The following is a 15,486-nucleotide window of genomic DNA, read 5'->3' as shown; positions in this document are numbered from 1 at the left end:
ACCTGAGCAGGGGCGTGGCCTCAATCAGAAGAGGCAGGACCTTTAAATCAAGATTTAAAGGCCTTAGGGCTGCAGCTGGGAGTCCCAGGGCCTTTAAATCACCCCTGGAGCTACCAGCTGCAGAGGTGGCTGGGAGCCCTGGGGCGATTTAAAGGGCCCGGGGTGCAGGCCGCTGCTACCGTGGTGGAGCTCCGGGCCATTTAAATCACATCCAGAGCCCGTCCGCCAGAGCCCCGGTTTAGCCCTGTCGCGCTAACCCAGGGCTGCGGCAGCAGCTCAGGAGGCGATTTAAAGGGCCCTGGGCTCCAGCTGCTGCAGGGAGTCCCAGCCCTTTAAATCACCAGCCTGCGGAAGCCGATCAGTCCGGCACGGCGCACCAGCTCTTGCCAGTATGCTGGACTGGACCAGACCAGCTTACTTTCACCTCTGCTTACTGATATAAGGCCTTTTGCTCCAAGGAACTGAGTACATGCTACAGTGTGCTGGGTGTACAGCAATGTCATTGTAGAGAGTCTATTATACACAGAGGAGTAGTTTCTTTTCTATCAAGTAGAGGCCAGGGTACACTCACCAGTAACACCACCTTCAGTTTCTACCCTGCATTGCTATGGTCTGTTAAATAGTTATTGTGTTGTACATGAGAAGTAGCTGCATTTTAGTAATAGAAAAACTGATTTCTGCTTGTATTTCAGTTACCTAAAACTAAAGGCAAGACATTGTTATAAACTCTCCTAGATATACACGCTGAGTATCTTTCCCAGACCTAAAGAGCTCTGTGTATGCTCAAAATCTTGTCTCTTCCACCAATAGAAGGTGGTTTAATAAACGATACTACCTCAGAATTCGCTATTTAATTTATGATAGTTTTATGAATAATTTGACACTTCAGTTATTGACTGAGAACCACTATGGCTCATAGTTCTGTATGAATGTAGAAGTAAAACTAGTCCCTGCTCTCAGTAAACTCACAATAAAATTCAGACTAATAATCTCCCAAAGAGCAAGCTGAGCTCTCCATTACTTGGAACATCTAAACTTGGAAGAGATAAAATCACTACAAATGTCCTGTGTGGGTGTGACATTCCTCAATCTGGACTGTTGAACTGCTGTGTCCCCTCAATTTTCCAACCTGGGCTGCCTTTTACACTGCTTTGCTGTGAGAACAACCACTCCTGGCCTGTTCATGCACAGCCTCTAGCATGCAAAATCACTCCTAGCTGAATGATATGGGTGCTCTAGCTAGTCATTCCTGAATTATAGTGCAGAGTGACACCAGTAAATGCTCAGTCCCAGACTTGTCCCCAGAAATGTGCATCTTGTACTGCCCAGCTCCCTCTTGGACAATACAAGCTCATAGAAAGTCTGTCGTTTCATTAATAGAAGATGATATGCACAAACCCTGTTATCTCCAGTGGAGGTTCCCAAACATTTCAGTCCAAACATACTGGCTTAGTTAAAACAATAAAAGTTTATTAACTGTGGAAAGACAGATTTTAAGTGATTTCAAGTAATGAGGTGCAAAAATCAGAGTTGGTTACAAAGAAATAAAAGATAAAAGGCAAACTAATATCTGATTTAACAAGCTAAGTGAACTTAAAGCAATAGGGTTTCTCTCACAGCAGTCTGGCTGGATTATTCAGCCAGGACCCCTCCCCCAGTCAATCCCTTCTTTTGTCTTTCAAACATTGTTAATGCCGTGAGTAGAGATGAGAGGAGAGAGGTGATTTATGTCCTCTGTTCTCTCTTCTTATAACATTTCTTTTCTTTGAGAATCATCTCCAGCTGGGGTTCAGAGGACAGCAAGTATGTCTGCCAAGATGTAAATTTCTCGCTGACACCCTTCTTCCTGCCAAAGAATGGCCGCTTAACCTGCTGACAGTCTGTTTGATTATGCTGACACCTGGCTGAGGTGCTGGCTAGCAATTTGTCTCTGAAGAACTGGTCTGGGCTGCTTCCTCAGATTTAGAATATGCCTTATTGACATCACGCAAAATCATTTTATAACTTTACATACAATATTGACACACACATTTCATCAGGACAGTAATGTTCAGCGAATTATGAGTTTTGAAATTATATCTCACAAGGCATATTTTGTAAAAAAAAAATTATCATAGTCTTGTAAAAAAGATGAACATGAGGATGCACTCTGTCACAGTGGGACAAACTTTTACTGGCAGGGTTTGGACTAGATGAATCAATAGGAATTTTCCATCTCTAATTTCCATGCTTTATTTAGATTGTCAGCTCTTTGGGTGAGGGACTGCCTTTTTGTTCTCTATTTGGTACAGCACAGTGACTGCAGGTCCTGGGCATTACTACAATATAAATAATAATGACAATCATTCACCAAATTTCTTACATTTCTGAGTGTAAAGTAATAGGGAATTAACATGTCTGAACCTGTATGTTTTACATACTCTTTTGAGTAGAGATGAGGCAAAACCTTATGACTAAACAGCCCTGCTCTGAACACCTCTGAAGCTGTTTGAAAGCTGGATGCAACATTTATAATGTGGGTTCTTTCTGCATTCTGAAGCACGTTCCATTCAGCGAAAGTTTGCTTCCTGCTAACGCCATCAAATCTTATTCTGATTTCAGAGCAATATATTTGTATGTCTAAAGCTGGACAGTAGCTCTGAATCCTGCTGTAGCTGACAGTTATATTGCCCAGCTGTTCTATGTATGCACATCAGCCACTGTCTCAAACTACTCCTGCATTTCTTTGCACTCTCTTTATCAGACAAAAATATTGCCTTGCACTTGGGTTTTGTGTGAGCTGGCTTACACGGGTAACTCTGCCCTTCTGTTCTTTCCAGGTGGAAGATGCATTAAGCGAAGCAGATTTTCAGCTCAAGTTGGACCTGCACTTTACTGATAGTGAGCAACAGTGAGTGCCGTTTTAAAGCCCCATTGATATTGTAGGGTCTCTCCCGTCTTTGGGTAATCTGAATTCAGTGAAAGCTAAAGGGTCTTTTGGAAACTGGAGAGCTCTGATTTGGCTTCCATCTCTCTTGCAGAGGTGCCGGCCCATTTCTATTCCGACCAAGGGCATTTTTTTCATTCCTCCCCTTGCAGCAAGAGATTTTCTATTTTAAGGGTGGACTTTTCAGAGGTACTTGGCACTGCTCTAACTCTGCTACCATGGAAGTCAACAGGAGTTTTCCCATTGACTCAGTGGGACCAGGGACTGCGATATGGGAAAGCATTGCCTTTCAGGACATGCTTCAACATTGTCCTGGATAAGGATGGACTTAAGCGGATGTCTAGTGCTTTTCTGAATCAGGCCCAGAGTTAGGTCAAGGCTGAGCACAGTTGGAAAATCTCACCCTCTGTGTGTATGGGCTAAGAGCCTGATCCTATGCCACTAAAATCAAAGAGAGTTTTGCCATTAACTTCCATGGGAAGAGGATCAGCCCTTGATACAGGAGCTTTGCATTACTTCTAGTTCACCAGTCTTGCCAAACCACACTGGAACTGCAGCAAAGAATCCTGTGGCACCTTATAGACTAACAGACGTTTTGGAGCATGAGCTTTCGTGGGTGAATACCCACTTCCTCAGATGCTCATGCTCCAAAACGTCTGTTAGTCTATAAGGTGCCACAGGATTCTTTGATGCTTTTACAGATCCAGACTAACATGGCTACCCCTCTGATACTTCACACTGGAACTGTGCTTGAAAGGAACCTCTCAGGCCTTACTGAGGTCATTAAAAAGTCTTCCACTGACTTCAGCAGGAGTTAGCTGAATTCCACAGTGAGCTCCTTTGAGCTGGGCTTCACACCTAATTTAGCCCGAAGTCACCTTATACACTGCCCCACAGGGCACCTTATAGTGGAGCTCAATGTGCCATTTCCATTTAGTTTCTGTATGGCGTAGATCAGTGGTTCTCAAACTTTAGTACTGGTGACCCACTTCACATAGCAAGCCTCTGAGTGCGATCCCCCACCCCGTAAACTATAAACACTTTTTTCATATATTTAACACCATTCTAAATGCTGGAGGAAAAGCGGGGCTTGGGGTGGAGGCTGACAGCTCATGACCCCCTGAGGGGTCCCGATCCCCAGTTTGAGAACCCCTGGTGTAGATGAAACAAGAGCTGTGTTATACCAGGCTGGTGGGGGGCAGTGCTTTAACATATCAGGGTTGTGGTGGGGGCCTGTAGGAGAAATGAACTGTGATTTATCAGAAAGAATCTAGTGCATTTATTTAATTTTACTGCTGTTATAGTTATCTGAACAATTATTCACCAGGCCGTTTTTAAAGAAAAGTTTCCATAGTGGTATTTTGGTAGGGACAGTTACACACATCTCAGTGAAACAACTCTGTTCATCCAGGGATGCTCTGAGTGGTCTAAACCCTCCAGGAACAGGTCTGCTCTTTCACTATTGCCGTCCCCCTGAGGCAAAGCAGACTGTCTGGTGCTACACGTCCAGATTAGTGCTAAATTCTAGGTGCTGATATTTGAATTAGCAGGGCAGCCTGCTACTACCTGCACTTCTTCCCTGCTACCCCAAAGCTTCCCCCTAGTGTGAGTGTGGTGTACAGGAGGGAGATTGCTGCTTGTCTGGCAGACCCAGGATGGGGCTTTTGCATTCTGTCATATCTGGTTTTTTAGAGTAGAGTAATAATATTTACATCCTCGCTAGTTGCAAGTGCAATTAAGAGATAAGCATCAGCTGAGTAAATGCTCTGATAAAAATTCAGTTCATGTGGTCTCCCAGTCTGCTGCCTTTAATGCCATTATAGACTGTGACAACTTAAGGCTTCACTAACCCTTGTAAACCTCTCCTTTCAGGCTGAGAGACATTCCAGCGATCCCTGTGATAAGCAGCCGTATGTTGGGGCTTCACTTCCATCCAAGAAGAGGCCTGCACCACCATGTTCCTGTCATGTTTGACTATTTCCACCTGTCAGTGATATCTGTTACAGTGCATGCCTCCCTGGTAGCATTACACCAGCCACTGATCAGGTAAAGAGCAGAGAAATGGTGATTGTGGTACAGTTCTTATGACAATGTTCACCCATCTGATAGTAGCAGCCTGTGCTTTAGAGTGGAAGGATGGACTTGTGCTTCTGGTCCTGGACTGTGATTCCAGAAGTCTGGGTTTGAATCTTGGCTCTGCCACAGACTTCCTGAGTGTCCTTGGGCAAATCGCTTCATCTCTCTGTGCCCCAGTTCCCCTCCCTAAAATAGGGATGATAGCACAACTCCACTTGACAGGGATGTTATGAGGATGAACACATGAAAGATTGTGAGGCGCTTAGATAGGGCTGCTTGAGGCCATATAAGTCCCTTAGATGGACAGATGTGAGATATTGTCATTTGTCCCTAGACCTAGATACTGCTGCGAAGTATGTAATTATTGGTGTATGTTGACTTTATAATGTGCACTATATGTTCTCAGTTCTCCCACCTGATAGTTTTGCCAACATCTCCCTGTGCCCCATTATGCTCGACTATAAATGGACAGAACACTAACCGCGAGAAGGTGTGGGAGGAGGAGGGAAATGGCTTTCTTTTCCTGAGAGGATTTTCAAGATTTCGAGACATTTTCTCATCCTGAGTCAGGATGCAGATATGAAATCTCAAATTTTCATGAGCTGGCGAACCTATTGGTTTAGGTTAACGGAAATGTTTTGTTTAGATTTTGACCTTTTTTTACTATGCATTAAATTTTGGTTTTAAAGGTTAATTGATTAAATTGAAACCCATTAGTTTTCATTTCAGAAAATACCGTCATATGACATTTCAACAATTTCAAAATCTTTTTTTTTTTGGTTTGCTGAGGAATTCTTGGGAGCTGACCCTTTCCCACAGACAGTTTGAGTTTCAATGAATTGGCATTATCAGCACCTCCTCCACCCCAACCCGTTTTGTCAAAAAATTGCCAGCCAGCTCCAGTTATTAGGCTTAATTATTCTTTATAAAATGTTTTTGTTATCCTCTAAGGAAAGGAGCTAGAAAAGTGTAAAGTATTATTACTATGAGACATAAACAGCATGGTAGGCCACTGATCTATAGCTGGGTTACTATTAAAGCTTAAAAATGTGATTGTGTGGATGTTTATGAAGAAAAGAGTGTTTTGATTTCACGCAGTGGAATGGAAATACATTTTGACAACTCAATATACGATCTCATTTGGTTAAGTCAATAATAATGTTAATCTGAAAGTGCAATATTGTAGATTTATCTGCCTCTTGATAAACATCCAGAAACCTACATATTAATATAGCATAAATTCACTAACCATAAAACAGGGTAAAATATATCGCATAAAAGCAACTTCTGTGCCATGCAGTCTCAAAGAAAACCTGCCTATTAAAACCAGTATTCTTTTCTCTAAGTTCAGAGCCTTTGTGTGTAGGCAGGCTTATCTTCGCAGTGTTTGCTGGGATCACAAAGAAAAAGGCTTAATAGTAAGAGTTTTGATCTAATAAGACCTTATTTTTGCAAAGCCTCTGTAACTTTCTGATCATAAATTCTCATCTTGTCACAATATATTAAGATGGAAGCAAAGCCATTAATTTACAGAATAAAAAAATACAAAATTAGTGTGTGGTAGCCTTTGGTGTTTCATTGTATTTTAGTTTTCTGGGAATCTTAAATTGTTTTAATGTCGATTCAGAGATTCTAAGGCCAGAAGGGACCATTGTGATCATCTAGTCTGATCTCCTGTATAACACAGGTCAGAGAACTTCCCAAAAACATTTCCTAGAGCAGATCTTTCAAAAAATCTTGCTTTAAAAATTGTCAGTGATGGAGAATCCACTACAACCCTTGGTAAATTTTTCCAGTGGTTAATTACTTTCACTGTTAAAAAATTACGCCTTATTTTATCTCTTACTTTTCTAGCTTCAACTTCATGTTATACTTTCTCTGCTAGCCTGAGGAGCTCATTATTAAATATTTTTCCCCATGTAGGTACTTATAGACTGTCATCAAGTCACCCCTTAACATTCTCTTTGTTAGACTCAAGGCACTCGATCTATGTAGTTTATCACTATACAGCATATTTTCTAATCCTTTAATCATTCTCATGGCGCTTCTCTGAACCCCCTTCTATTTATCAACATCCTTATTGAATTGTGGTTAAAGCAGGCAGAAGACAAAAGACTCAGACACAAACTTCCCTCCACCCAGAGTTGAAAAAATCCGGTTTTCTGATTGGTCCTCTGGTCAGGTGCTTCAGGTGAAAGAGACATTAACCCTTAGCTATCTGTTTATGACACGCCCCCCAAATTGCAGACAGTGGGGAAGCTCACTGGCGGCGATTTCCTTCTAGAACTTTAAAATAAACAGATTACTACAACACATGCACTTTACATATACTACTAAGTATATAACTAACAGACTTCTACATTTTAAGAACACTTTTTAACTACTGAATTCTGGGAAACTCTCACGGGAGAGTGCATCAGCAACTTTATTAGAAGCTCCTGTGATGTGTTGAATTTCAAAATCAAAATCTTGGAGAGCTAAACTCCAACGAAGAAGTTTCTTGTTGTTCCCCTTGGCAGTATGAAGCCACTTTAGTGCAGCATGGTCAGTTTGTAGTTGGAACCGCCGTCCCCAAACATATGGGCGTAGCTTTTCCAGGGCGTACACAATGGCATAGCATTCCTTTTCACTGACTGACCAGTGACTTTCGCTCTCAGACAGTTTCTTACTGAGAAACACGACAGGATGGAAGTTGTGATCTGTTGCTTCCTGCATGAGCACTGCTCCTATACCACGCTCAGATGCATCTGTGGTTACTAGGAATGGCTTGTCAAAGTCTGGGGCCCTGAGCACAGGGTCAGACATGAGCATCGCTTTAAGCTGGGTAAAGGCCTTTTGACACTCATCAGTCCACTTAATGGCATTTGGCTGGGTCTTTTTGGTCAGGTCGGTCAATGGGGCAGTGATTTGGCTGTAGTGTGGTACAAGTCGCCTGTAGTATCCGGCCAAGCCTAAGAAGGATTGGACCTGCTTCTTGGACCGTGGGACAGGCCACTTTTGGATAGCATCCACCTTGGCCTGTAGGGGGTTTATGGTTCCTCGACCCACCTGGTGCCCCAGGTAAGTCACTCTGTTTTGGCCTATTTGACACTTTTTGGCCTTAACAGTTAGTCCTGCCTGCCTGATGCGCTCAAAGACCTTTTCCAGGTGTAGTAGGTGTTCGGGCCAGGAGTCTGAAAAAATGGCCACATCATCGAGGTAGGCAACTGCAAATTCTCCCATTCCAGCTAGTAGACCATCTACCAGCCTCTGGAAGGTGGCGGGTGCATTTCGAAGGCCGAAAGGAAGGACATTGAATTCATACACCCCCGCATGGGTGACGAATGCTGACCTCTCCTTGGCAGGTTCATCTAGCGGTACTTGCCAGTACCCCTTGGTTAAGTCTATTGTAGAGATGAACTGGGCACGTCCCAACTTCTCCAATAGCTCATCGGTACGTGGCATTGGATAGTTGTCCGGACGAGTTACAGCATTTAGCTTATGGTAGTCCACGCAAAAGCGTATTTCCCCATCTGGTTTGGGTACCAGAACCACTGGAGATGCCCATGCACTGGTAGATGGGTGGATTATACCCATCTGTAGCATGTTCTGGATCTCCCGTTCTATAGCAGCTTGGGCATGAGGAGACACCCGGTAGGGTGGGGTTCTGATTGGGTGAGCATTACCTGTATCAATGGAGTGGTATGCCCGTTCAGTCCGTCCTGGGGTGGCTGAGAACAATGGGGCGAAGCTAGTGCACAGCTCCTTGATTTGTCGCCACTGCAGACGTTCCAGGATGGTTGAGAGGTTCACCTCTTCCATGCCACCGTCTTTTTTCCCGTCGTAGTAGACACCGTCAGGCCACTCAGCATCATCTCCCTGAACTGTAAACTGACAAACCTGTAAGTCTCTGGAATAGAAAGGCTTGAGAGAATTAACATGGTACACTCTGGGCTTTAGTGAGGAATTGGGAAATGCTATGAGGTAGTTTACAGCTCCCAGGCGCTCTTGGACCGTGAATGGTCCTTCCCATGATGCTTCCATCTTATGGGCCTGTTGCGCCTTCAAGACCATAACCTGGTCTCCTACCTTGAAGGAATGTTCTCTGGCATGTCTGTCATACCAGGCCTTTTGCTCTTCTTGAGCATCCTTTAGGTTCTCTCTAGCAAGGGCTAAAGAGTGTCGGAGGGTGCTTTGTAGGTTGCTTACAAAGTCCAGAATGTTAGTTCCTGGAGAAGGCGTAAACCCCTCCCATTGCTGCTTCACCAACTGTAATGGCCCCTTAACCTCGTGACCATACACAAGTTCAAATGGTGAAAACCCTAAACTGGGATGTGGTACAGCCCTGTAGGCAAACAGCAACTGCTGCAACACTAGGTCCCAATTATTGGAGAATTCGTTGATGAATTTTCGTATCATGGTCCCCAAAGTTCCATTGAACCTTTCCACCAGGCCATTGGTTTGATGGTGGTATGGGGTGGCAACCAAGTGATTCACCCCATGAGTTTCCCACAGTTTTTCCATGGTCCCTGCCAGGAAATTAGACCCTGAATCTGTAAGGATGTCGGAGGGCCAACCTACCCTGGCAAAGATGTCTGTTAAGGCCAGGCACACAGTGTTAGCCCTGGTGTTGCCTAGAGCTACTGCTTCCGGCCATCGGGTAGCAAAGTCCACTAAAGTCAGTATGTACTGCTTTCCTCTGGGTGTCTTTTTTGGGAAGGGACCCAGAATATCCACAGCTACTCGCTGAAATGGGACCTCAATTATGGGGAGTGGCTGGAGAGGGGCCTTGACCTGGTCTTGAGGCTTTCCCACTCTTTGGCATACCTCACAAGACCGGACATACTTGGCAACGTCCTTGCCCATCCTCTCCCAGTGGAAGGACTTCCCCAACCGGTCTTTGGTTCTGTTCACCCCAGCATGGCCACTGGGATGATCATGGGCTAAGCTTAAGAGCTTCCCCCGGTACTTAGTTGGAACCAACAACTGTTTTTGCGGCTGCCATTCTTCCCGGTGTCCACCAGAAAGAATTTCCTTGTATAAAAGTCCTTGGTCTATAACAAACCGGGATCGATTAGAAGAGCTGAGAGGCGGTGGGGTGCTCCGTGCCGCCGCCCACGCTTTCTTAAGGCTGTCATCTGCTTCCTGCTCAGTCTGGAACTGTTCCCTTGAGGCTGGGGTCACCAGTTCTTCCTCAGACTGTGGACTTGGGCTTGGTCCCTCTGGAAGCGATGTAGGTGATGGGGTTGTTTCCGTTGCTGGTGAACCGCTCTCCGCTGGTGCACCTGAGGGTATTTCAGGCTCTGGCTGAGCCTTTTGGGTATGGCTGTCTGTTGCTTCTGCCAGTTGTGGCTCGCTGGCGCCCACTGGCGTTGAGTTTGAAGATGGGGTTGCAATCGCTGGTGCTGGTTGCTGTTCCAGTTCCGGGCCTGGGACTGGAGGTGCTGTGGCTGTTTCAGTGGTTGGCATGGAATCTGGATCCACTACCTCGGTCTGGGTCTCTGGTAACCCAGACGGGGCGTCTGTGGACGGTTCAGGAACAGGAATGGGTCTGGAAGCTTGCCTGGTTTGGCTACATGTAACCATTCCCACTCTCTTGGCCCGCCTCACCTGGTTGGCCAAGTCTTCCCCCAGTAGCATGGGGATAGGATAATTGTCATAGACTGCAAAAGTCCACATTCCTGACCAGCCTTTGTACTGGACAGGCAGTTGAGCTGTAGGCAAGTCTACAGCTTGTGACATGAAGGGGTAAATTGTAACTTTGGCCTTTGGGTTGATGAATTTGGGGTCAACGAAGGATTGGTGGATAGCTGACACTTGTGCCCCCGTGTCTCTCCACGCATTAACCTTCTTTCCGCCCACTCTCAAATTTTCCCTTCGCTCCAAGGGTATTTGAGAGGCATCCGGGCCTGGGGATCTTTGGTGTGATGGTGGTGTAATGAATTGCACTCGCATGGTGTTCTTTGGACAGTTGGCTTTGATATGTCCCAGTTCATTACACTTAAAGCATCTTCCATCTGATGGGTCACTGGGCCGAGGTGAGTTACTGGAGACTGGTGAGGTGGAAGAGTAGGGTGTCTGTGGCTTTACTTGGGTGGTATGTGGGGTCTTTGGCTGTCCTCGGTTGTAGGGTTTATGGTCTGTGTGCCCCCTGGGGTAATCGTTCCCCTTGACAGTAGCTTTCTTGCTTTCTGCCAGTTCCATCCATTTGGCTCCAATCTCCCCCGCCTCAGCGAGATCTTTGGGTTTTCCATCTTGTATGTACCGTGTGATGTCTTCAGGAACACCATCCAAGAACTGCTCCATTTGTATGAGGAGGTGCAGTTCTTCCAAGGTTTGAACGTTGTTTCCTGTTATCCAGGCCTCATAGTTTTTTGCAATGTAGTAGGCGTGTTTGGGAAATGACACCTCTGGTTTCCACTTTTGGGTTCTGAAGCGCCGACGGGCATGATCTGGGGTTATCCCCATTCGGTATCTGGCCTTGGTTTGAAAAAGTTTATAGTCATTCATTTGCTGCTTAGGCATTTCAGCTGCCACCTCTGCTAAAGGTCCACTGAGCTGTGACCTTAATTCTACCATGTACTGGTCTTCGGGGATGCTGTACCCAAGACAGGCTCTTTCAAAATTTTCCAAGAAGGCCTCGGTGTCATCACCTGCCTTGTAGGTGGGAAATTTCCGGTGCTGTGGAGCAATAATTGGCGCCGGGTTGTTAGGGTTGGCTGGCACATGCAGCCCAGCTTTTGCCAAGTCCAGTTCATGTTTTCTCTGTTTTTCCTTCTCTTCATTTTCTTTTTGTTGTTTTTCCATTTGTCGGCGGTGGGCCAACTCTTCTTCTTCTTGCTTCCTTCTGTGGGCCAACTCATCTTCTGCTTGTTTCCTTCGGTAGGCCACCTCTTCTTCTTCTAGTTTTCTTTTGTGTGCTGCCTGTTTGATTTGTTCTTCTCTTTCTTTTATCTCCATTTGTCGCCTGTGTTCAGCTTCTTTGAATTGCTCTTCGGCCTCAATTTTTGCCTTAGAAGTCATGATTCCTGTTTTCTTGTGTTGGGGTGCCCTCCGGTGTTTATCTTCTGAACTGCAGGCTCTGTTGCCTCCTGGGGTCTGCCTAGCAACAATGCTTTTTTCCCTTTCTCTCTCTAGCTAATGTTCAATGAAAGGAAACCAGAAAAACCACTTTATTTGCATACATATAGTGCTGGTACTTGCCTCCTAATGGGAGGGCTATTGTGTGACAAAAGACCCTTAACAGTCTCTTAATGGCTTCTTGCTTATTATGCAAGCCACAAACTGCCAGAGAGAGCAGAAAAAAAAAATTCTCTCTGGTTCCCTTTTAAAACCAAACTGTTTCTCTCTGCTAAAAAGCCCTTAGCAGAGAAAAGAAAAAAAATAATATTCCTACTGGCTTCTGGATTTTGTCTATCCCACCACTGCACACCATATCATAACCTTAGTCCCAGATTTGGACCTTAGCGTCCAAAATATGGGGGTTAGCATGAAAACCTCCAAGCTTAGTTACCAGCTTGGACCTGGTACCTGCTGCCACCACCCAAAAAATTAGAGTGTTTTGGGGCACTCTGGTCCCCCTGAAAAACCTTCCCTGGGGACCCCAAGACCCAAATCCCTTGAGTCTCACAACCAAGGGAAATAATCCTTTTTCCCTTCCCCCCTCCAGGTGCTCCTGGAGAGATACACAGACACAAGCTCTGTGAATCCAAACAGAGTGACTCCCCCTCTCCGTTCCCAGTCCTGGAAACCAAAAGCACTTTCCTATTCCCCCAGAGGGAATGCAAAATCAGGCTAGCAAATCCAACACACAGATCTCCCCGATTTCTTCCTCCCACCAATTCCCTGGTGAGTACAGACTCAATTTCCCTGAAATTTCCCAGTAAAGAAAACTTCAACAGGTCTTAAAAGAAAGCTTTATATAAAAAAGAAAGGAAAAATACATACGAATGGTCTCTCTGTATTAAGGTGACAAAATACAGGGTCGATTGCTTAAAAGAATATTGAATAAACAGCCTTATTCAAAAAGAATACAAATCAAAGCACTCCAGCACTTATATTCATGCAAATACCAAAGAAAAGAAACCATATAACTTACTATCTGATCTCTTTGTCCTTACACTTAGAAACAGAAGACTAGAAAGTAGAAACTACTTCTCCAAAGCTCAGAGAAAGCAGGCAGAAGACAAAAGACTCAGACACAAACTTCCCTCCACCCAGAGTTGAAAAAATCCAGTTTTCTGATTGGTCCTCTGGTCAGGTGCTTCAGGTGAAAGAGACATTAACCCTTAGCTATCTGTTTATGACATGGGCACCAGAACTGGACATGGGATTTCAGCAGTGATCACACCAGAGCCAAAAACAGAGGTAAAATAACCTCTCTTCTCCTACTCAAGATTCCCCTATTTGTGTATCCCAGTATCGCATTAGCTCTTGTGGCCACAATGTCACACTGGGAGCTCATGTTCAGCCAGTTATACACCACTACCCCAAAATCTTTTTCAGAGTCACTGCTTTCCAGGATAGAGTCCCTCTTCCGGGAGGTATGGCGTATGTTCTTTGTTCCTAGATGGATATGTTTACATCCAGCCATATTCAAACATATTGTTTGCTTGCACCCAGTTACCATGCAGTCTAGCTTACTCTGAATCAGTGACCAGTACTCTTCAGTGTCTGTGTCTGTGTATTCATTACACATTGTTTATCTGTAGAGCGGTGGTTCTCAGACTTTTTGTACTGGTGACTCCTTTCACATAGCAAGCCTCTGAATATGACCCCCTTTATAAATTAACACCATTATAAATGCTGGAGGCAAAGCAGGGTTTGGGGTGGAGGCTGACAGCTTGCGACCCCCCCATGTAATAACCTTGTGATCCCCTGAGAGGCCCCAACCCCCAGTTTGAGAACCCCTGCTGTAGAGCAATGGGAATTCTCATTCTTCCAATCTTGCTTTGTCCAGTGCAAGCTCATCCCCATCCTGGAGCCTGGCTACATTAATGAAGGAAACAATAATATATTTGTATAACTATCATCTCATACTTTCTTTCCAGACATGGCTGTTACTATGGTTCCTCCCTCAGGACTCTTCTGCTCACACCCTAGATCCTCTCCCCAAAGAGCTATCCCAATCTCACTTACATTTAAATAGGGAAATGTGACCTGTACCAGTGAGTCAACAGAACCTACTCAATCCTTTCTAACAAGAATCACTGTTTGCCTAACGGACAGGATATTTAAGATAAACACTGCCTTACTATGATATTACCTCTTCCATTCTCTCTCATCACTATGGTTGGTGAAGGCAGAGACTGCACAGTCAGAATCTCAGCTACATGTCCAGCCCAGATGGTTTTTAGCAGCTCAGTTTTGACAGAGCGAACAGCTGATTTATTAGTTATTGCAGCAGAGCTGATACTCTGAAATTCCAGTTGTTACCGAATGCGTGCGGGATTGAATTCGTTGGCACTCCGAGTATTGTTTCTAGCCTCAAGTTTTATGCTTCGGCATTTCGGATGTAAACAAACATCAGTAATGAAGATGCAGTAACCCCAGGTTTATGAGCAATGGAAGCAAATTTAGGTCTGGAATCTGGGAGAGGCACAGTATGATTCTGTGTGGCCTTAAACCCACTGCCACTTGGCTCTCTAAAGCTAAGCAGCAGTTTTCCTTTTAAGTGTCACTGCAGAATAGAGTGACCAGATAGCAAGTATGAACAATTGGGATGGGGGAGGGAGAGGGGAATAGGAGTCTATAAAAGAAAAAGACCCAAAAATTGGGACTGTCCCTATAAAATCGGGACATCTGGTCACCCTACCGCAGAAAGAGGGCTAGAGGGGCATTTTAAAGACCTGCTAGCACTGCTCCCTAGCTTCTGCACATAGCAGCGCTAGAGACAGAGATGAGCTGCATTTAATTCTTCTTTTGTCGCTAGGGAGCTAAGCCAGGAGCTGGTTAAAATCTCCCTATTCAACATTTAAACTAACATGGCTAGTTAAAACCCACCCGAAGAAATAGGAGAGTGTGGAACAGCAGAGGGTGGGCCTAGTACTTCTGATTTAGATGCAAGAAGAAACGCCGTATGATAGGAATATTGTGCCAATGTAGGGGTTGTGTCCATTGCCCCAGCTTGCAGCACATCTCTGCTCCCATTCCTGCTTTCCCCAGCAGCCAAACACTTCCCATCAATGACAAGGCCTGCCACACCACTACTCTCAAACAGTAGGGCCTTCAAACTCCCTTCCCACTGCTCATGAACCCTTTGGCTCCCCTAGTAATTGGTGCATTGCAGCTGTACACTGGCAGTGCTGAATTCTTTCGCCAACTGCTTTTCCGGGAGCAACGTGAAAAAAGTATGATGTCTGTGGGGAATGTAAATCAGGACTTGAGTGACATGCTCCAGGATGCTGCAGAAATCACCGTTCATTACAGAAAGCAAGGGGCTGTGCTTCTTGGGACCCGATTCCTCAGCAGTCCCACAATGGAAAGAAGATAATTCCATCTGGGAA

At 45.0% G+C, this 15,486-nt stretch overlaps 1 protein-coding gene across 1 annotated transcript in view; it reads left to right on the top strand.

Annotated features, from left to right (window-relative positions):
• Nucleotides 1-15,486, top strand: part of FAM135B (family with sequence similarity 135 member B) — a 352,204-nt gene that overhangs the window by 214,616 nt on the left and 122,102 nt on the right. Inside the window, exons 5-6 of the mRNA XM_050940579.1 lie at nt 2,820-2,890; nt 4,799-4,972. Of these exons, the coding sequence (XP_050796536.1) occupies nt 2,820-2,890; nt 4,799-4,972 (245 nt within the window). The remainder of the gene's footprint in view (nt 1-2,819; nt 2,891-4,798; nt 4,973-15,486) is intronic.

The sequence above is a fragment of the Gopherus flavomarginatus genome, chromosome 2 (assembly GCF_025201925.1).
Source record: "Gopherus flavomarginatus isolate rGopFla2 chromosome 2, rGopFla2.mat.asm, whole genome shotgun sequence".
Taxonomy (NCBI): Eukaryota; Metazoa; Chordata; order Testudines; family Testudinidae; genus Gopherus; species Gopherus flavomarginatus.
The sequence above is the reverse complement of the archived record's forward strand: the minus strand, read 5'-3'. Positions and strand labels throughout refer to the sequence as shown.